At 43.3% G+C, this 22,550-nt stretch overlaps 1 protein-coding gene across 2 annotated transcripts in view; it reads right to left on the reverse strand.

Moving 5' to 3' along the window:
- Window positions 1-493: 493 nt before the first annotated feature.
- Window positions 494-22,550, reverse strand: part of CRYBG2 (crystallin beta-gamma domain containing 2) — a 62,119-nt gene continuing 40,062 nt past the window's right edge. For both annotated transcript variants that reach the window (XM_035116928.3, XM_088672344.1), the window contains 18 exons: window positions 20,676-20,723; window positions 20,424-20,542; window positions 19,572-19,728; window positions 18,269-18,408; window positions 14,932-15,058; window positions 14,535-14,570; window positions 13,522-13,658; window positions 12,575-12,701; window positions 10,144-10,286; window positions 9,066-9,192; window positions 8,101-8,133; window positions 7,613-7,725; window positions 6,936-7,065; window positions 5,985-6,124; window positions 4,407-4,530; window positions 3,036-3,194; window positions 2,335-2,494; window positions 494-1,185 (listed from right to left, as the gene is read on the reverse strand). In XM_035116928.3, the coding sequence (XP_034972819.3) occupies window positions 1,097-1,185; window positions 2,335-2,494; window positions 3,036-3,194; window positions 4,407-4,530; window positions 5,985-6,124; window positions 6,936-7,065; window positions 7,613-7,725; window positions 8,101-8,133; window positions 9,066-9,192; window positions 10,144-10,286; window positions 12,575-12,701; window positions 13,522-13,658; window positions 14,535-14,570; window positions 14,932-15,058; window positions 18,269-18,408; window positions 19,572-19,728; window positions 20,424-20,542; window positions 20,676-20,723 (2,109 nt within the window). In that variant the 3' untranslated portion in view covers window positions 494-1,096. The remainder of the gene's footprint in view (window positions 1,186-2,334; window positions 2,495-3,035; window positions 3,195-4,406; window positions 4,531-5,984; window positions 6,125-6,935; window positions 7,066-7,612; window positions 7,726-8,100; window positions 8,134-9,065; window positions 9,193-10,143; window positions 10,287-12,574; window positions 12,702-13,521; window positions 13,659-14,534; window positions 14,571-14,931; window positions 15,059-18,268; window positions 18,409-19,571; window positions 19,729-20,423; window positions 20,543-20,675; window positions 20,724-22,550) is intronic.

Below are 22,550 nucleotides of genomic sequence, written 5' to 3' on the forward strand. Positions count from 1 at the left end.
TACAGTGAAATTATTTTACTTCGACCCAGACCAACACGGCTACCTACCTGTAACCAGAACTAATGTTCACCATTTAGAATAATAGAATCATAGAGTTGGAAGAGACCACAAGGGCCATCCAGTCCAATCCCCTGCCAAACAGGAAACACCATCAAAGCATTCCTGACAGATGGCTTAAAGACCTCCAAAGGAGGAGACTCCACCACACTCCTTGGCAGCAAGTTCCACTGTCGAACAGCTCTTACTGTCACTTACTGTTACTTACTTACTCTTACTTATAATATGGGGTTTGCAGTCACATTTGTGTGATACTATTCCTGCTTTTCTGTTGTTTATGATCCCAGCTAGCCAATTGTTGTTGTTGTTGCTGCATGCATTTATCTCCACCACCCAAAACACTTGTGGGCAAGATCCCTACATGTTATGCCTGTGGTTGTAGCCAGTGTCCCCATGAACATGTCCTAATGGCAAAAAGTGGAGCCAGCACACTAGCCAGAGAGATGGATTTATAAAATGCATTGTATCATACACAGGTACATAAATAGAGTTTACAACGTAGCCCAGGTCCCCTTAGGAAGAAGAGCACAGGGGAAAAGGAACGGGCTGCATGCAAGGACGAAAAGTTCATTCATGCTGTATGTGTGTGTTCGTTTTAGATATTCATATATAAGCCTAAACCAGCAGGGCTGGGGACACCTGTGAGGCTTTGGCAACTTGTTTTCCTGTGCTCGCACAGGTGAGCTGCTTGACTTTGTCCATTCATGAATGATCCGCGTATCAGAACTCGCCAATAATCTCCATCTTGCTGGGTCAGCTCCAAGTTGTTGGAAAAGAACCAGCTTTTGCCTCCTTCCCTCTACAGAGTCCCTCGAGGGGACCAATCTCTGTGCTCCACAGAAACATTTTTCTCTTTCTGGGCTGCAATCTGTGGGGAATCTTTGGTTGCATCTACTAACCAAATGCAGAACCCAGTCATTTATCTATTTCAGCAGCTAATCCCCAAAGATGCAGCTTGGTCACAAAAGGACAATCGTCTGTGACTTGCAGGCTGAATTCTAGTTCTGCATGTGACATGGCTCTCCAATTCCTGCGTTCTTCAAAGCACCCGGACGTCCCAGATCTGTGTAGGCCTTTCCTCCGAAGAATCCCAGAGGATGGCATGGTCCCGGTCATAGGTTCGGCCTCCTACATGGAGAAAAGGAAGAAGAAAATGGGCACAACTCCTCAGAAAGCCATTTCACCCAATCAATGTTGTTTGTATGCTGCCCTAAGAAGGATTTGTATCCTGAAAAGCAGGATGTGAATAATTATGATAGATAGGTAGGTAGGTAGGTAGGTAGGTGATATATAGATGTCCCCTTCACTGTTGCTGGACTAGGCCAGGGTATGCTGTGCATAAAGATAGATAAACTTTATTTCGGCCATAGGCCCATAATGCACTGCAACCAAGGATAAAACAGTATAAAACCGGCATACATAAAAACAGTCAGACAAAATAAAGACATAGAAGAATCAGAACAATCAGACAAAATTAGTCCCTCATACAAGGGACTTATGTACAACATTTTTAAACGTTTCAAGTAGTTTTGTGGGGCTTTTAGCTATGGTTAAAATGTAACTGCATTGCAGGCCTTCATTTTTCATTACTCAGATCAGAAGGTTACTCAAATGATGTAGCTTGATGTCAGTAGTCGTAAAGTAAGTTATGCTGTTTTTTGTAAGAAAGAACTGAAATCAAATATCTTGCTACAAGTAATGTTTTGGTCGAATCATCGTCTTGCAGCAGGTATGTTAATTGGAGCTGTGCATAAACATTCCAAGTGACTTTTATCACCAGATCTCCACCTTGATATCAGCTCAGAGAACAGAAAGCAAATTCCATTAGGTTAGGCTGAAGGAACTGGATTGTAAGCATTACATCTAGTAAAGATAATGCATGAGAAGTGCTTTTGATGTTTGAGTGCGCTATACACATGTTAAGATTAAGACATATTTACTGTCTTTAATTAGGTTTTGTAATTTTGAATTATGCGGAATGCTTTATCTGAGTGGATGTAGTAACCGAGTAATTTCGTTGTTCACGCAAGGGGACAATGACAATAAAGATATCTTATCTTAAATAGTGGTGCGGAAAAATTGAACAGGAATTTGCAGGAATGGTGGGTGACATGGGGAAAAGGTGAAAGGAAACTGAGATTAAAGCATTTCTGGCTATATTTCATCCCTTCTACAGCCACATTACTTGCTTCCTGGCCTCAGTAACTCCCTCATGAACCTAAATCTGAATCACCACCACCACCACCACCACCACAACAACAACAGCCAATGCCTTACCTTTCACATCCAGGACCTTGTTTTCAAACATCTGGCTGCAGATTCTCCCAAAAGAATCAATTTGCCAGGTCTGCCGGGGCAGTCGGCTCTCAGACCACAACACCACCTTGGATCCCTTCGCAGCTGGACCAATCACCTGCAGGCTCATGTTGGGCGCAACCTGAAAGTCAAGAGAGGCCAATTCAGTGTTGTATGAAAGTGCGGTGCATACAGACAGTGAACATCTGAAGCTGAAGTTGACTTTTACTGAGTCAAGCCATTGGTCTATCCTGCCCAGTACTCAGACTCGCAGTGGCCTTTTGAGATCTTTCTCATTACCTGATACCCAATAGCCTATTATCTGGAGATACCTGGGCTTGAACCTGGGACTTTCTGTATACAAGACATGAGCCATGGTACCAAAATACAGACTTTTCTTCTACACCAGCCCAGCATCTACCCTTGTAGGTGACATTTTATATGTGAAGCAGCCACCTCATCCATCTGTTTAACTACGGTATTTATTATATTAATGATTAACTGATTTGGATATTAGTTTTGCCTGGCTTACCCAAATGCTATGTGGACAATAGAGGGAGCGGAACTATTTAAACTTGAGGGTATTGTATGGGGTCTTCTTGAAGCAGGCCTGGGTTATCCGTGCACCCCAGCTGCTTCTGTCCCTGTAAGCCACACAAGGGGAAGGAGAAAGAAGCCCTCACCTGGTTCTTCACAAGCCCCTCTTCATAGTACCAGATGGAGCTGCTCTTGCCATTGAGCTCTGAGACCAGAACTCGCCCAGCTTTCATGTCTTCAACGTCATCCGGGACAGACAGGAAGGACTTCAACTCTTCGTTTTTTATTTGGAAGTAGATGCGTCTCTGGGGAGAGGGAGGGGAGAGGCAGACAGAAAGGACAATCACTTTGCATTCTTCTGAGCTGCTCAGCAAGTTCCATGCTGTGGAGCAATCTAACCACAATCTGTCCGTTCTAAGAGTCATGCATAGGTGGACAAAAATCAATGATTTTTTAAATAAGAAATCAGATTTTCTTTTATTTAAATTGTATTTTTAAAATAAAATGCTTATGGAGGGAAAATCTTTCTAAAGGTAGTTTTCTATTTAAGTTACATTACAGTCCAAAGGCTAGCCATCAGGAAATAAGGATTTGTTTAAAGTTTTTCATGTGTGCTAAAACTCAGTCTGAGATTTTTAATCCTTTAACCACACTGGTTAACAAACATGGATGCATATGCTATAATGTTATTGTTTTAGTTTAATAAATTGTTTAAATTGTTATTAAGGAAATGATAATTTTTCTCCTTCCAATAAAGTATAGCAGAAAAGTTGTCCAAATATAAACAATAATTACATTATTATCTGTCTATGCATTTCTGATAGTAGAATCCAGGGGTGGCCAACTCCCAAGAAACTGTGATCTACTCACAGAGTTAAAAACTGGCAGTGATCTACCCCCTTTTGGGGGGTTCAGGTCAAAGTTGATGAGCTTTTTTTAGGAAGGAAAGCCCCAATTTTTAGGGGTGCATATAAAGTTGTTGACCTTTTTTTAGGGGAGCCAAAGTTGTTGAGCATCTTTTTAGGGGAGCCAGTGTTCTACCAGTGATCTACCACAGAAGTCCAGTGATCTACTGGTAGATCACGATCTACCTGTTGGACATGCCTGGATAATCAAATCAGTAATTTTTGATATAACTGTAAAAACTACTCTGAAAATTTATCATTCCAAAAATGAAACCTTCATCTGGTTGTAAATATTAAGAGAATGCCAGCAAGGTTGAACTTTTCTGAAAAAAGAGAGATTTAAATCAAGTCTTACTGACAAGTGATTTAAATCGATTTGATTTAAATCTTTTCCACCCTGCATGTATGCCTTAGTGGGCAGCAGGTATGGTGGAATCGCCAGCATTCTGACATCTACCTGCTCCCCAGATTTATAATGGCCCACTTGAACATTTAAGCAGCTTGGGAAGGGACAGAGACGTACATCTGGTTAAACTACTTCTAAACTGCTCCTTAACCAGTAATCCTTTCCCTATAACCCCTCCCCAGTGGACCAGAGCACTGGGGACTTACCTGCCGGATGGGGTACAGGGAGCCGATGTGCTGAAGTCCACTGTATGTCAGCCAGTTGGTGATCTCCATACAGTCCAGGAGCCACTGGTGGCCTCGGAAGTCGCTGTGTTCACACAGCACCCAACTGTATGTGGGAATTGGCAGAGCAACAAACAATGGGAGAAAAAGCATTAGCAGCACAGATCACTTTGGCTCTTCATCAATTGGGAAATGGTAATAAAAAAAAGGAGCATAGGACCTGCTTGCTGCTGACACTAGAGACCTGGCTAGTATAAGGTTACCACATTTTTTTTAAAGAATCTGGGGACACTTTTTTTGGGGGGGGAGAGAAAAAATGTTATTTAAAAAATAATAATTAAGAAGTAATATCTTCTCTTCTGTGGTCTCATCTGTCGCACAGCCTTCTTCTGGCCCCCGGCCTGCTCTCTTGGAGCGCTAGCCTGCATGGAGTAGGCTCGGGTCGGGCTTGGGCTCGGCCACGTGTCCTTGCCCTCCTGGTGCTCTCCCACCTCTCCTCAGTGGCAGCGGTGGCAGCAGTGCGGGCAAGGTTGGGGCTCCCCTCTTTTTTCTCCTTACTCTTTCTCTCTCTTCTCCTTCTCCCTGCGTCGGCTCCGCGGTTTTCCTGGCCCTGGAGCACTGCTGGGCAGTTGGCTGGGTGGCTGGGCACTCTTGCTCCCGGCTTGATTTGGGTCGCAGGGGTGTGTGTGTCAGTGACTCCCCCAGTTGACGTGCTGGGCACCCCCGGTTCCCCCTTGGCAGCGGCAGCAGCCTGGTAGCGCAGTTGGCTCTGGCTTGCTTCAGGAGCTGCTCGCTGCCCTGGCGCCCGCCATTTTGCCTTGCCGGAAGTCCCCATATGATGTGTCTTGTGCCGTTGAACCAATCACGCAACATTCATTCCCTACTAATAAATCTACAACACTTAAAATATAAATCCGGGGACATTAAACGAAATCTGGGGACATTCTGGGGACGGATTTTGTCTGGGGACAGATTTGTAAATCTGGGGACTGTCCCCAGGCAATGGGGACGTCTGGTAACCATAGGCTAGCAGTCATGATGGCCGCCTACTGTCTCCAAGACACATCCAGTTGTTGCTAGACATTTCAAATACTTTGGGACGCAAACCTACAGACACAAAATTTGCACAAGCTAATTTATTTGAATAGGTATAAATTTAGAATTAAAATATGTCAGAAGGCAAGCCATCTACTTTCTCATCAAAATCAACGCAGATAAAATTCTTCACTTAATTTTTCCCACACCACAAATCATTTAATTCCCCAGGGGCAGTGGTGTTTTTGCCATACAATTCCCTCTGAGAGTGATGGAACATCAAGTCCTGTAACTCCCAGGGGCAATGGCTCCTCTACTCTATTCCTAGTGTGTGGTGGCAAGAAGTCCCCAGTCCTCCAGGCTGTGGCTGGCTGGAGGACTTTGGGGAACTGCAGCTTTAAAATCAGCAGAGAAGCAGGAAGGGGCAGGCTCAGTTCTGCCCCATGTGCATCCCCACCTAGCCCTAAGAACGACCCAGGTCCTTATGTGTGACAGCCTTGCAATAGCAGGTTATCCTTTACTTACATTCCACCCTTTACCCGCACAGAGAGGACATGGTTGTTAAATCCCTCAGCCTGAAGGCTGCGCACTTCGCTGTTCAGCTCGATCTCCTTTCCTTCAAAACACTCCAGTCCATGTAGGAAGATGGAGGGCTCTGAGAAGAACTATGGGGGGAAAAGGAAAACAGGATTGAAGGGCAAGGATGCCACTGGGCTCAAGGAACAAGAAGAAGGCAAAACACATGGAAACCTTAAGGTAGGGGTGGCAGGTCTCTGAGCATTCAGACCGTGTGAAACACTCAAGTTTTGACAAGGAACTCACTTTGGTTGGTCAAATGAAAGATAACCCAAATAATGACTAATCATCAGTATATTGCTGATAATGTACTGCAAAACTCTAGATGACCCCCCCACAGTGGTTTCATGTAGATATTAAACAACATATAGGGGATAAAATTGAAGCCTGAGGAACTCCACATTGAAGACTCCATGGTGCCTAAGAGCACCCCCCCCCCAAGTATTACCCTCTGGGAACAACCATCCAAGGTCCTAACTTGGACAGCCACATATCTAGCAGTATATAGTAAATTTGTGAAACCTAACTTATTCTTCAGATTTTGCATCAATGTTTCAAATGAGGTCAGGTTTCTTGTTGGCTATTCTAATATCCTTTGTGGTTTGATGAAATTGCTAAGTTGGTACCATAACAACCCAGAGACATTGGAATTTTGTAGCTGCTGCATCCAAACTTCCTTGGCAATGCATTGGGCCCTAATGCAGAAATGCACTGTCCTATCTAAATTACCGTACAGTACGTCTAATCCCTCCTAACCACCAATTTAGGGTACAATTTCCATATCTTGCGGCAGAGAGTTCCATAAGTTAACTATGCATTGTGTGAAAGAATCACTTTCATTTGCCTGTCATTTACCTACTGCCAATCAGTATTAGAACCAAGAAGATGTTCCCAACTTACGATGGGGACTTTCTTCAGTGAGCGGATGGACGTGGTGAAGAGGCAGCCCATGGAAGTCAGTGTTGGGTACTCGCCTTCAGAGAGAATGTGTTGCTCTCCATCAAACTGGGGGCAGTCATAGAGGATCCAGCTGAAACAAGACAGAGACGTGCTTGACTCCAATGCTCAAGGGGCAGCAATTTCATGCTCAGGGCTGTAGATCTGGTTCGAATTCTTTCTCCACTCAGGTGTTTCAAAATCCAAAAGTAAGACAGTTGCTACAGCATGACCTTTCATGCCTAACATTATTTGTTCAGATGAACAAAGAATCAAGGATAGCCTAAGTAGCCAACATGAAACCTTCCAGACTTCAACTCTCAAAAGCTCCAGCCAGAATGGCCAATGGTCAAGAAAGAAGGGAGCTGTAGACCAGGTGTGGGGGGTGTCTGGCCCTCCAGATGTTGCTGAACTACAACTCCCATCATCCCTGGCTATTGGCTAGGTGTGCTGGGGCTGATGGGAGTTGTAGTTCTGCAACATCTGGAGGGCCAAAGGTTCCTCACTCCTGCTGGTCCAGCAACATCTAGAGAGGGCATCATGCTGGCAGTCCCTGCCCTAAATCTTTAGCGCCAACATGATGAGTTCCCCATATCATGTCATTTACATTCCGCTGCTGTACTGAGGAAGCATCACTTTACCTGCCTCCATTGACCCTGCAGGAGCGTGGGATGAAATTCTCTGGAAGTGAGGCTTGGTCTTCCTTGAAAGAGACGTAATTCCCCAAGAAGTCTGGATCTGAGAAGAGTTGGATCTGAGGAGTCAAGAAAATGTCAGATATGAACAAACTTGGGAAATAATGAACATGGAGGAATCAGACCTGGGGCAGACGGAAATATCTACAGGTATATCCTGACAATGTAATTGTGTTTCCTGACCATCATTTCTTCTCCCCAAAGAAACACTGGGAGCTGTATTTCTGGAAGGGGGGGGGGTAGAAAAATATTTTAACTGAAAAATATTTGTGCCATCACCAAACTACGGTTCCCAGGAGTCTTTGGAGGAAGTCACAACAGGGATGAGCAAATTTTGTGTGAATCAACAGCCCGTTTGGTAGCACCCATGTAACAGCAGTGTGATGGGCATAAGAACCACCCTCATACTTTGCTTCTGAAGTACACCTGCTCACCTGAGAAATGAAGTGTAGACTGTGTTCCCCAACCTAGAAGAGAGAGAGAAGAAAAAGAAATAGTACACAATATAATCTTTAGGCAAGCCTAGAAAGATAAGAATTATGTGCTTGACTGGACGGTCCTTGAGATCATTTATTCAATCCAAGAGGGGAAGATCCAGAAAAATGCATCCCTCTGGTTAAACAAACAAAATTTTGATGTCTATTATCAGAGAATCAAAAATTGTAGAGTTGGAAGGTACACCAAGGGTCAACTAGTCCAGGCATAGGCAAACTCGGCCCTCCAGATGTTTTGGGACTACAACTCCCATCATCCCTGACCACTGGTCCTGTTAGCTAGTGATGTTTGGAGTTGTAGTCCCAAAACACCTGGAGGGCCGAGTTTGCCTATGCCTGATCTAGTCCAACCCCCTGCAACAAAGGAACCACAGTTTAAGAATCCCTGGCAGATGGCCATCCAACCTCTGTTTAAAAACCTCCAATGAGGTCCATAATCTTCTGATATAAGCACTAAGTACCCCTTTGCTGCCATCCTAACTTACTTCTATATCTTCACAACAGCCATGTTGAGGTGGGTGAGGCTGGGAGCTGGTAACTAGCCCAAAGCAGGCAGTGAGCAAAACCAATACAGTAATGGGTTTTAAGAGCCCATATTCTGAATATTTTCTTTTTGTTTATCAGGGTTGGCAAAATGCTTGTATTTTGCTGAGAGATGTGAAACTCCCAAGGCTTAGAGGAGTTTATGCTATAATAAATTTGTTAGTCGTTAAGATAACACAAGATGTATTTTGTGGTGGTGGTAAATTTCATGTGTTGCTTTTGAGGGGAAGCGGGCCCTGTTTTGAGAATTGCCCCCAAACCTCTTAATCTGGCCTTGCACAAAAACCTATTTGGAGACAGGTGGGATTGGGAACATGGTTTCTGAACTGGGGACACATGAATGCAGAGCACCTTATTCTCACCTGTAGGATAGGTTGCACCGAGGAGATCTGGCAGCTGCTTGCACCCCAGTCCTCACAGTTGCGGTATACTCCTTTCTCCAGAATATACTGCTCCCCTGAGAAATTCTTATCTTCATAGGCCACCCACCTGGCCGCAAAAATGGAAATGGATTATCTAAACCTCCATATTCACAATCTGTCACCCAGAGCACTTGCAGATCAATGTGTGTGTTTTGCTGACACCTCTATCATGTGAAATTTCTACTTACAGCTCTTAATGAGCATAAACACTGCTCCGCTTCTTTCTCCAGTCTAGCCTTTGGTGCAACCATGTTGCAATAATCACCACTCATCCTCGTTAAGTCTGCATACTACCTCCTCCATTCCCTATCAAACTGTTACAAACAGCAGATTTTGGATATGTACGTACTCTGCCTGCATTTGAAACATATTTTACCGCTCAAAGAATTCTGGGTTCTGTAGTTTACCCCTCACAGAGTTACAATTTCTTACAACCCTTAGCAAACTACAGTGCCCAGAATTATTTGAGGGAAAGAATGTGCTTTGAAGGTAGAGTGTGTACACAGGTTTGGGCTTTCCCTGACACCTATCCGTTCGCTTGCTTTTTTTAGTGTCCAGACTGAGGAATAGTTTTGGTCATCTCAAAAAGCTCATTTACTTCATAGAGACCTCTTATTTGCCTCAAACAAAGGAGGTCTTATGCTACTGTTCCTTTCCCCCCCTCTCCTTTGTAATTTTTATTATTTTCATTAAACAGTGCAAACAACAAATATAACCACACAAAGTTACAGTATTTCATTTACAAGCTTGTATAACAACAAAAAAACAATTTTTATTATTTGTACCCGCCCATCTGACTGGGTCACCCCAGCCACTCTGGGCAGCTTCCAATATAAAAACACACACAATACATTAAACAATTAAAAAAAACTTCCCTATTCAGAATGAAAGCGCAGTGCAGAAACTCGTGAAGATTTATTTTGTCGCAGGGATCATGTGCCTCATGCTTCACCCCACTTTCAGTGAAGCCCTGATTGGCCTCCCCACATATGGGGTTGAGAAACCAAAGAGTACTCACACTCCACTGAGGACATGGATGGATTGTGTTGTGGTCCCGTAGCTGGCCAGCTCAACATCTGGCAGCGCTTCACTGAGCTCAACGCTGGGCCCGTTTTCAAAGTCCATGGCTTCAAACAGCACAAGGGCTGGGTCCAAGAAGTCCTACCCAGTGAAGAAAAATAAAATGTGTCAGCACAGCCAGCAGCAAACCATCTCCTTGCAGATGCCAACTTTGCTGCCACATACACCCGGACAACACCATTACTGGCCCCAACAACATCCAACATACCATCTCAGGACTATTTAATTGCTCATCTTCTAACATTGTGTATGCCATCAAATGCCAACAGTGCCCTTCAGCTCTCTATATTGGACAAACAGGCCAAACCCTACGCCAAAGGATAAATGGACATAAATCTGACATCAGGAACCACAAGACAGAAAAACCAGTAGGAGAACACTTCAGTCTCCCAGGACATTCTATACAAGATCTCAAAGCAGCTGTTTTATTACAGAAAAATTTCAGGAACAGATTGGAAAGAGAAGTTGCTGAATTGGAACTCATTACCAAGCTTAAAACCATGGAGCCACCTGGGATGAATAAAGATATTGGATTCTTATCTCATTATGCATGATCAAGCTTTCTTTAGCGTCTCAGCCCTTGCTCCCCCCCCCCAGGACCAATTGAAGTCATCAGCAGTTGTTAACAGCCATCTACAGGTTTACCACTCCCATCAGCCCATCACCCATTCCCATCACCCCCACCCCCACCATCTGAATATACATAAGGGTTTGGTGGATTCTGTTTCAGTGTATCTGACGAAGTGTGCATGCACACAAAAGCTCATACCAAAATAAAAACTTAATTGGTCTTTAAGGTGCTACTGAAGGATGTTTTTATTTTCCTTGCAGATGGTTTTCCAAGAAAAAGGAGCCTCATCCTCATCCTATAAACCTGAGCTATAGAAAAGGAGGAAAGGCAGTGGGGATGGATTGAGGGGAGGAGCAAGGCTGTCTTTGCATTCTTGTTTACTAGGTTTCTAGTACTGAGTTTTTAATCCATATTCACATGATATCCAAAATGTATAGGCAAAAATTACAACTGTTTGATGCATTGTTTCTCGAATCAGCTTTACACCAAATGGCATCTTTAAGCCATTCCCAATTTGTCTCTAGCCAGTTTGTGAGCATCTTTAATGTATGGTGCAAACATCCCCACCCCCCTGTCAATGACCCTTGGTGTGTACACAAACAGAAATGAATCTGACACTAATGAAACTATGCTGATGTGAAAGGCTACAGGGTGGGGGAGGGGAAGAGCTGTGAAACACACCAGGGAGGAAACAACTTTACAGCACTCTAAGTCAGTAATGTGAACACACCGTAAGTGATAGCAGAAGGTTTAGGGATGATTGTGGATGTTGTGTAGGTATTATTTTGGTGTTGTTTTTGTTTTGTTAACTGTTAAATAACAACAATGACAACAATCAAAAAAGCAATTGCTTAGGCTGTGAAAAGGGAACGAGTTTGTAAACAGCCTGTTGACAGGAAACTGCTAATTAAAGATGCATTCAGAAATCCTGTGGCATGGAGAAAAAATAACTAATTTAAAAACATGTAACACGCTTACTGCTACTGTTTTAATTGCTTTTAATTCTGAATTTTAAATTGTTGTAACCTGCCCTGGGAACTGCTGGAGAAGGGTGGCAAAATCATCATCAACAACAAATTTGTTGTGTCTTTCTACAGAAACCATACTCAAGTGGTTGGCAATTCCAAAAAATAAAAGCAATGAAACTACAATTGAACAGTAAGGAAAATTACTATAATAGCAGCAGTTAATGATAATAAAATATAATAATACATGGGATACCCCCACTTTCCTCAGTGCAGACACACATGAAATAATCATGTGCAATGTACACTAGGATGATTTCTTTAGATTTCAAGGGGGCGTTGTCCTCACTTTCGTAATAAATAATTGGGAAACTACAGCCTGCATCCTGCTTTCACACTGGACAAACAAGACCTATAATTGCCTTTTCAGTAGCTTCCATTGCCTGTCCCCGATACAGTCACTATTCCATGGCCACAAAGCACACTCAGTTCTTAGCCAGCTGTTTTGAAGGCTGTACCTCCCTCAAGCTCTTTTCCTAATCTTTTTTTTTTTGTCCTTCTGCAAACTTTGAAGTCTGCTAATACCTGCCTTGTGTGTGGGTAGCGCTGGTTTGGTTACATAAGCATTAGCCGGAACACTGGAAGTCGGAGGAAAGTTAAAAGAAATAAAACAAATAATACTTCTGAACTAGTCCTGTTTCTCCTTGATATGGCTGAACTTTGACACTTCTTATTTTAGGAACTCGGCATAGGTTTTAAGCCAGGAAATTTTTCTTCGCTCCTGGCAATAAATCTCCCATCCCTTGCCCTGTTAAGCAGACAGGTTTTCTCACCGTCCGAATCAGCCGAAGTGATACCAGTTCTTCATTGTAGCCTCCCCACTGTGTCCAGTCATTGTACTCTCCTTCTTCCAGCAGGTACTGGTGCCCACGGAAACCTTCCTTCTCATAACCAATCCAGCTACCAAGGTGAAACGACCCGACAATAAAAGAGCGTGCATATAGCACAAAAGACAAATTACTTCCCTTTCCTTCCAGATGTCCAACCATCTCTCTTCTCCCCCACCCCCAATAATTCATGGGCACTTTTGGTTGTCCCATTGCCCTCAGAGGCTTGGGGGCAATGGTGGCCCAGGAGAGGGCATTCTCTGTGGCAGCAGCCCCCCTACGTTGTGCAGCTTCCTCCCCATCTCAGATGTCAAAAGCCAGGGTAATGGAGGTGCGTTTTCAACATTTGCCAAAAGATGTATAGTGAAGGTACCAGGTGCAAATGTTGAAGGCATGCCTTGTAATTGTCGTAACCCACACTAGGACCGTAGGGTGAAGGGCAGGGAAATGACAACAACAAGCAGTACTGTTAATATTGGGGTGGGCAGAAGGTGTGGAATTAGCTGTTAGAGCCACTCTGCCTTTAAAGCATGTTTGAAACACATTCTTTCCCTCAAAGAATTCTGGGCATTGTAGTTTACCCCTCAGAGAGTTACAATTCCCAGCAACCCTTAACAAACTACAGCGCCCAGAATGCTCTTGAGGAAAGCAGGTGGGCTAAACAGGCAAGGTTGAGGATGGAGCAGGCTCCAAGGGAGAAGTGGCTGGGTTGAGGTCATTTTCCAGAACAGACAGTGAATGTTGCTCATGCTCAGACTAATTGGCCGGTTCTGCGTCAAGGGTTTCCTAGACCTGGGTGATCAGGGATTGGCGTGTAGGAGTCAGCTGACAATTATTGCTGCCTGGATGGCTCCTTTGCCCTACAACACTTATTCATTCTTCCAAATGCTCACCAGCCTCCCAGGATTTTCAGAGAGCCTGCAGTAGACATCTTGGAGTCCTGGTTGTTTTCTGGCTTCTTCAGGTTGTAAATGTCTCTGCTTACTTCCCAGCTATGACCCAAAAAATGTGGCCTCTCATAGATTAGAGCCTGCAGAGGAAGAGGGATTAAGAGAGAATGAAACATGGAGAACAATGAGAGTAAAATGGTGGGTACCTCCTCCTTCTGGTGTTTTTCACAAACATTTGAACGTTTTTTGCTTTTAAAGAAAAGAGCAACCAAAATAATGAGGGCCTGGAGCAACTCACTTTTGAGGAAAGCTTACAATCTGGACTCCTTAAATGTCTGGGATTTCTTTTTATAACAGAGCAAATTCCTAGTTCTTGTTCAGCTCATGTTTGGAAAAAGCTCCAGTATGGAAGAGTTCCTAAGTCCATAAGCACTGCTTTCTCTCCCCCTTCCTTTTGTATGCCACTCTATTCATCTTCATTTTACTGTGGGCTGTAGTCACTTGCTATTTATTCCTTTAAAATCTATAAGCACCACCCCCAACAGCCCAAAGTAAAGAATGCCAGTTGCACATGTTTCTGCAAAAGCTATGCATTGGCATATTTTCTGCATTTTATTCTACGTGTAACATTTTAGTTTTCTGAGCTCCAAAACATGAAATGCCTGTTGTAGAGTGTGTTTTTGTCAAGGACGACAGGCAATGTCTGCAAACTTTAAACAGCATATTTTACTCAGTTTCATCAGGCATTACAGGTAATGGCAGAAGGAAGGAGGAAAGGTGAAACAAGAAAAGAGAAACTGAACTCACAACTCAGGAAGAGCACTTAAGCTTTCTTTCCCTAGCTACATTAACTGCCTAATGACTCTTTCCACTCAATACAGTGGATATAAATTAATAAAGACTTTAGCTTATTCCACTCAAAGATTTGCTGATGCTGAGTCCTCTTGCCCCCTTTCCTGCTGGGAAGTATATTTGCTCTAGGATCAAATTCAGCAGCAATTATTTCCCCCTCTTACCTTGGGCTCGCCAGGCTTTTCCACAACAGGACAGCCCTAAAACAAGAATAAGCCAGAGTGAGAATTCTGTGAGTACACTCTGTCTTCCCTTTCATGGACCACTCTGCCATCGCGAGAACAGGATGGTGGACTAGATGTGTGTTAGATCTGACATAGCGGGGCTTTTCAAATATAAAATGTATTTCTTTCAAAAAAAAATATTTGCTGTCTCCATGCAGTTCAAGCCTGCCTTCTAAAGTGTAAACAGGAAACCACAAGCAAATGGATAGCTTGGACACTCATGTCCCAACATATATTTATGATTTAGATTTATAAGCTGTCCATCACTTATAATGATCCCAGTTTATGCCCTGCTAAGGTTGAAAACAGGAGGAAGATGCAGCCAAACAACACTTACCATCTTAATTGGATGCATGGAGCAGATTGAGGGGTCCTTGGCTCCCCAGGCTCGCAAACTGGGATACCCACCGGGTTCTAAGACATAAGGATCGTCGTCAAAGAAGGGTTTTGAGTAAACAAGCCACCTGTGGAGCATAGAGAGGACCATGAACAACTGCTAAAACTTTGTAGTGTCATGTGCCCAATGAACTGAAAAGAACATCCTAGCGGCAGCCTGGAGAGAGGAACGCATAACTTGTGAATGGAAGACAGCAGTCATGTTCGTACATCATGGTAAACCATAAAGCATATGCTGGGAGGAAACACACCAGAATCCCTAGCTTAGCATCACGTCCCAACCAGGGATCATGCTTTTGCTCCAACAAGCCATATTCAACGAGCGAAGAATAAGCCTTGGCTACAGAATGTAGTTCGCTGCGAGGGAGCAGACCACAATCCCAGGTTTCAACATAATGCTAAGTCAGGGAACATGGTTCATCTCCTCCCAGCGTCAGGAGGAGGGAGCTGGAAGGAGCGAAAACAGACGCAATTTTGCTTGTGCATGGTAAACCATAGTTTATAGTGTGCCATGATTCAGCCAGAATGAGGCTTCAGAATTGGCCAGGTGAGATATAAACAGCGGGAGTTTCGTCTTGGGTCTTGTGTATCATCCTGGTCTGAAGAGTCTAGTCCACTCAATACTGTACTCAGACCAATATTAAGCCCCTAGCTCTGCCTCCAGTAGCTGAAGGCAGGGACTTTTGTGCTCCTGAGACATTTTTCATATTCCAGGATGAGGTGGAGAATAGGAGGGAACTGACCTTCTCAAGCCCCTAACAGTTAACAGTACACATCGTGGGGGTGGGGATTAGAGGTGGGGGTTTAAAAAGCTGCCCTCCCTGTATACAGGGAAGCTCCAGAAGAGCTGAAAGGAAGGACACACTTCCCACTTCCCACTTCCCTCTTCTCAAGCCCCACCCAGTTAAATAGCAATATCAGCAAAACCACATAATGTTTGTTCTGAACTGACACTTCAGTGTGTCAGCACCAATAATTTGGAACTTCCTTTGCAGTGATATTAGGCAGATGCCTTCACTGTATTGTTTTCAGCACCTGCTAAAACCTTTTTGTTTAAGGGAACCATGTAAATTTGAATTGTTTTTTAATACATAATTTTATTTTATAATGTTTATATTAAAACCGTTGATTTTATTTTGTTTTATAAAGCCTAACTTGTTTTAAATATCTGGTTTTATCCCTAATTTTAATATATATTATATGCAAAATGTAGTTTTATTTCATAATGCTAAAAACCATTTTTGTTTAGACAAGCCTACTCAGATGTTTAGAAAGTTGGTGCGTATTTTAATCTGTTATTTTTATTTTTTGAAAGTCTTAAATCATTGTTCATTTTTCTTAGTGATAATTTTATTGTTGTATCTTTTTTTTTGTAAACCGCTTTGTGGTACAGTATACGCATTTTATGACATAAAGAGATAATATAAATGCTTCATGATGCGGATTTTTTTATTAGGATTGTTTTTAACCTAACTTCTTTCTGGCATCTGATTTTAATTTATATTCTATCTGTAATTTTCATGTATATTTTATGCAAACTGCTTGGAGGCTTTGATGCTTAAGCGGTATATGAATCGTGTTAAGTAATTTGAATTTAATAAATAAAATGTTCAGGTTCCAAGCTGAGAGCCTGCCCCCAAACTCAGACCTCTAGCACTAGGATGGCAGGTCCCACTTGTCGCTTGACTAAAATACATCTATCAAATCTGCCCCCAAGCTCAGTGTTGCAAGCTATTTCACATCCCTCCCATTAGGTCAAGTGTGGATTTACAAATTGCTACAAATATGCGTGCAAAAGAAAGGCTGAACACACACTTGCTAGCTGGAAAGTTATACAAATGAAGCCATGAACCTATAACTACCACTGAGTCATAGGTGGATTTGCACATACCAAATATGTTTATAAAAAAAAACAATTAAATGGACCTATGCCAGAGGTGCTTTTCAGGTTGGGCTGAGCTGAAATCAACTCAGGGTGTGTACAGATGTACTTTAAAAAGAGGACTTAGTGCTGTTTTTTTCTCCTGCTGAACAAGTTTAGCTCCCCCCCCAACAGTTTTTCAATGCTTTCGACAAATGCAGTTGATCAGCAAACAGCCCCTCTCTTGGACCTCCACCCCCAAAAGCCACTTGAAAATGTCTCCAATTCAACATCTGTTTCGGGGCCTTAAAAAATAAATAATAAAATACATACCATCTATTTTTAAAGAGATTAAAAACTGATCCTAGGGAGGCAGGTTCATGATAAAATGAGCCCTGTTGGTTCAGACCAAAGGTTCATCTAGTCCAACATTCCATTCTCAGTGCCCAGCCAGATGCTTCTGGGAAGCCTGCACCACAACACTCATCCGCCATTGTTTCCCAGGGACTGGTATTCAGAGATGCATTGCCACAAGCCCTAGCTAATCATTGCTGCGTACAGCCAACTTGTACCCCAAACATGGGCAACACCCCCCCCACCAAGTTTAGGAAGAGGATTTTAATATGAGAGAAACATATGACCCAAACTGCTTTGCAGGAGAAGTTCCACTTCTCAATAAATATATAGCAATGTTCACATGTATCACAAAGTAATGGTTTGCTTTAGCTGTGGTTTGCAGATGCACAAAGTAACCATGGCTTGCTTAATCTAATATTGGTTTAGATTTTCTAAGTGACTGTTGACTTGCACATCTGTTGCCAGATGAGTATCTGATGTGTGGTGCTGAAACAAACTAGGATTAAACTAGAATTGTGGGTTCAATGTGATGAGAAACCAAGAATAACACAAACTGAAATTCATAAGCCAATCTTAAACCATAGTTTCTGGTTTGATGGCCACAAACAAACCATAGTTGGCTGGCTGGAGTATGCTTGTACAAACAAACAAACAAACCATAGTTTGCATAACTTGCAAGCCAGGCCAAAGTGTGTCCTGATCAAAATTTAGCCTTTGCACAATAATCCTCCAGGCTGTGATCCTGTGCAAAAAAAAAATCAGATTATTGCTCTACCTACCTTTCTGGACCATCAAATATCTGTGCTGTGTTGAAAAATGAGGAAACACATACATATGCACACACAACTCTTTCCCATAATATAATGCATTTAGTGTGTAATTTTCACTAATATACGCATGTTTGTGCACACTTTCCACTAACGTACCCATTTCTGCATTTGGTTGCGAATTAGGTAAGTTCACATTAAAATCCAAACCAAACTGATTTTCTCCCCCATCCCTAGTTCTAGATCACCTCTCACATCATGAACGCCCAAAGCATTGAAAAGCTGTCACTTACAAGCCAGAATGCACAATTATAGAAGCTGCCTGCAATGGCTGGTTGTGAATTCGTGTGTCCTCTGCGGAATCTGTGAACTTCTGTTTTCTGCCTTCTCCATTCTCTTCAGAAAACAAACTGATCTCAGGAATTCTGTAATCCTGAAACAGAGAGGATTGGCTTGTGAAAGTGGGGGAACAACTACAGAACTCTTTGTTTTCTCGCCAAACTGATTTCCAGCATCCAGAAATGTACCGCAAAGTCCAATTCCTACACTGCCTGGGGACAGAGAGATCTTACTTGGAAGAGTTCCAAAGGCCAGGGCTGGCATTAGGGCTGCAAACATAATGGCTGAAGTCCAGTGCCCAAGAGTACACAAGTAAAGACCAAGGCAATCAATGCCACTCGATGCAGCAGCCCCCGACCTCACTGGTGTCCCCTTGCCCCATTCCTATCCTGATGAATGCATTGCTGCCACCACTTGGAGGAGGCCACTGCCTTCTCAACCACCCCAACGGGTCACAACAGCTAAAACTGGAAGAAAAAGCTTCTAGGCGTCTCCTTTCGGTAATGTGGGAGGGAGAGGAGAATGCAAGCTCTGGGGAGAGTAGCCCATTCATGGAATGCTAACCCATGGTTTAGTGTTACATCCAAATGTGGTCTCGAACAACTCAAATAAGCCCTTTGCATACATTCAATGAAAGAGGGTTGCCATATTTCAAAAAGTAAAATTCCTGACACCCGCAAAGTTGTTGAGCTATTTTTACAGGAAAAAGTTGAGCTTTTTGGGGGGAAACCTAACCCCAAAATATTTTTCCCCATCGCGTTGCCATACATCCAGCTTTTCCCTGACATGTCAGGAATTTTCCTGACGTATGGCAAGCCTACAGTGAAAGCCCAGGGAGGGAGGGAATTAGGATAGTACTTTCTGTTCCAGCTCTCAGCCTCCATTGGTCTGAATGGTCACTATCTGTATGACTGCAGACTGTGCAAGATGGATGTCCCCAGTGCAACTGACCTGATTGCGCTCCCCAAAATCTGCCTCTGTCCACAGTTTATAGGCATACTGCAATCTTGCTCCTTGCCCCATTCTTGTGTTTTCCTCCCTCCTTCCCTTCCATCCATCACAATGTATAGAGCAGCCTTCCCCACATGATATTCCCACACAACATGAACAATGGCCAAGTATGATGGGAGTTGTAGTCCAACAAAACCTGGGAACCCAAGGTTGAGGAAGGCTGGTATGAGACCTGCATTTCCAAACAACTGGCTTCCGCAAGAAGCAGAAAGACGTTACTCACAAATGGAAACAAGTCCTGCTTACCCGCACAACTCTCTTGAGTGAGCCGATATGGAACGAAGCATTCTCAGTTGCTGCCCCTTCTTTGTGGAACATTCTCCAAGGGTTGGTGATCTCCACATCCCCTTCTGCCAGCACACACTTCCGCCCATGGAACCGTGGCTTTTCGTACATTACCCAGCTGGAGAGTACATGACATTGGGTTAGTTCCAAGTAGAGTTGTGAGTAGGGATGGATCTGTCCATTTCAGTTTTCTCAGTCTCTCATTTTTCCAATCTTAATTTCAGTTTTTTCACATTTCCACCGCAGTTTCCAATTTATTTATTTTTACAATCCTCATGGAAAGTAATTGAACATTTAAGTGCAAATTTCTCTGAATATAAACATTTTTGTTTGCAGTTTTGACTAATTTGAACGTAATCAGTCAATCGGTTTTGGCGAAAGGTCAGCGCACACGCGCAGGCCCCTTTTACATTTTTATAGATAAAATAATAAATGAACCCTGCCTGGAAATTATGTCCCTTGACCATTTAAGATTCAGAGGGCAAGAATAGGACCAATGGATGGAGAGCATATTTTGACTAAGCAACTAAGCATTAGGAGAAATGTCTTAATCTGCTTCTGATTTCACTTCTATGTGGCATTGTGTTTTCTGCCTGTACAGTAGGGATGGGGACCTGGGGTCCTCCAGACATTGTTGGACTACAAATCCCATCATCCCCCTGACCATTGGCCCTAAAATCTGGGGATGATGGGAGTTGGGTCCAGCGACATCTGTTGGGCCACACAGGCTCCCCATCCCTTCTCTATATGCACAGCACACACAGCCCTTCCCTGCAACACAACCCAAAGCAAATCACCCAGAGGCTTACTTACCCTCCACGGATCACTCGGATGGAGATGGTGTGGGAGAGCTCCCAAGAGGTGGCATCAGAGATATCACCCCATATTTCTCTCTTCTGACCCCCAAAGCCTGCCTCAGAGTACAGAATGATCTAGTGAGAAAAGCAGAAATTGAGATTACCATCAATGCAATAATACCCAGCCCTTAACTTTCTCCCTGCAAGCATATCAGCCCCTTGCCAGACATTTGGCAACAACATCCCCCCCCCTTTTCGCCCTCCGTACCTTTCCAGGTCGCACATTAATCTTTGTCGGAAGCTTCTTTTCCTCTTGCTGCAATTTTAAACATGAATGGAAAATTACATGAGGAAACAGGGCAAAAAGGTTACATTTCAGAAACATCTAGTTACCCCAGTTCCTCTCCTGCTCTGAAATCACTACGTATTTGCATTGGAAGGGAAAGAAAGCTCCTACCCACTTCATCGGCAACATGGAGATAATAATCCTTGCCTATCTCATATGAAATTTGTTTGTTTATTTATTTATTTAACGTAAGTTAGATATTGCTTGTTTGTGGAAAACACACAAACATATACACATAAAAAGCCCCTCTGGGGGGAATTCAGCATCATACTAAGGTGATTGGAAGGACAGATCCTGAAGCTGAGGCTCTAATACTTTGGCCACCAGGGCCGTCTTAAGCACCTCTGGCGCCCGGCGCCGTGGTGCGACGGATCCCTCCGGCGCCCCCCGGCGCCCTGTTTTCCAGAGCGCTGCTGCATGGCGGGCAGGAGGGCGGGCTTAGCGCGCAGTGCTGCTGCCAAGGGCTCTGCTGCGTGACAGAGCGGCCGGCGCCCCCCTTGCGGGCCGGCGCCACCCAGCCTGGCCGTAGGGCGGCCCTGTTGGCCACCTCATGAGAAGAGAAGACTCCCTGGAAAAGACCCTGATGTTGGGAAAGATGGAGGGCAGAAGGAGAAGGGGACAACAGAGGATGAGATTGTTGGACAGTGTTCTCGAAGCTACAAACATGAGTCTGACAAAACTGTGGGAGGCAGTGGAAGACAGGAGTGCCTGGCGTGCTCTGGTCCATGGGGTCATGAAGAGTCGGACACGACTAAATGACTAAACAACAACACAAGGTGATTGTTTGGTCACCATAAGCATTTATGTTTGCCAAACAGAGTGACCTTCCTTCTCTTCCCCCTGTGTGCTGTTCAGGGAGTTTGCCTGACCCTGCAGAGCTGATTTGGAGGGGGGCATGGGACTAGTGGGATTTGTTGATTTGGGTTAGACTAGGGATGGGCGAATGTGCCAATTTCAGTTCCTCATTTTTCCAGTCTTAAATTCAGTTCTCCACATTTCCACATGAACTAGCGATTTTTCAAATCCCCTACAAACTGGACTTTTTGAGACAAAGAAAGCAACGGTTAAATGCTGCGGAAAGTGTGGGATAACAATTGCTTGAGAGAACATTGCCCAAGCTTCCCATTAGCAAATCATATGCAATTCTGCAGCCAAGTAATGTGTACAAAAATGCATATACTGGGTGAAAGTGTGCATAAAAATGCATATATTGAGTGGCAACAGCATAGAAAAATGCATTATATTAGTGAAAGAAACATATAAAATCATTATATTACTGAAAGAAACATATAAAAATGCATTATATTAGGGGACATTGCTTTGAAAAATGTACATATTGTGCAAAAATATTTACAAACCTGTGCATTAGGAGAAATTTGCACTAAAATGCTTATGAATTTTCATGAGAACTTTTCTTTAAATTGGCAAACCAATGTGTAAATGCACAGAACTGAAGTTAGGAAAAAAGAGAAACTGAAATCGACAGATTTACCCATCCCTATATGGAAGCAACCAAAGTTTGAGCAAGACTGGGAATGGTTTAAACAATTTTGGAATAGTAATAATGTGATTATCAGCAGTCTCTTTCTCTTTGTTGTAAAATAAGCATATTTTGTTTTGATTTATTAAGTGTTTAAACAAACATTTTTAAAATGATTACTAAAATAAGCATTTTATTTCATTAATTATGAAAAAAGGAGGAAAAGAGAAAGACAGAGGAAAGAGAGAGAGAGAGGTGGGGAAAGATTGGACCTATGTGATAATGGGCTCCACATTGCAAGTTATAATTAAAGGTGG

This window comes from Zootoca vivipara, chromosome 6 (assembly GCF_965207765.1).
Source record: "Zootoca vivipara chromosome 6, rZooViv2.hap1.1, whole genome shotgun sequence".
Taxonomy (NCBI): Eukaryota; Metazoa; Chordata; class Lepidosauria; order Squamata; family Lacertidae; genus Zootoca; species Zootoca vivipara.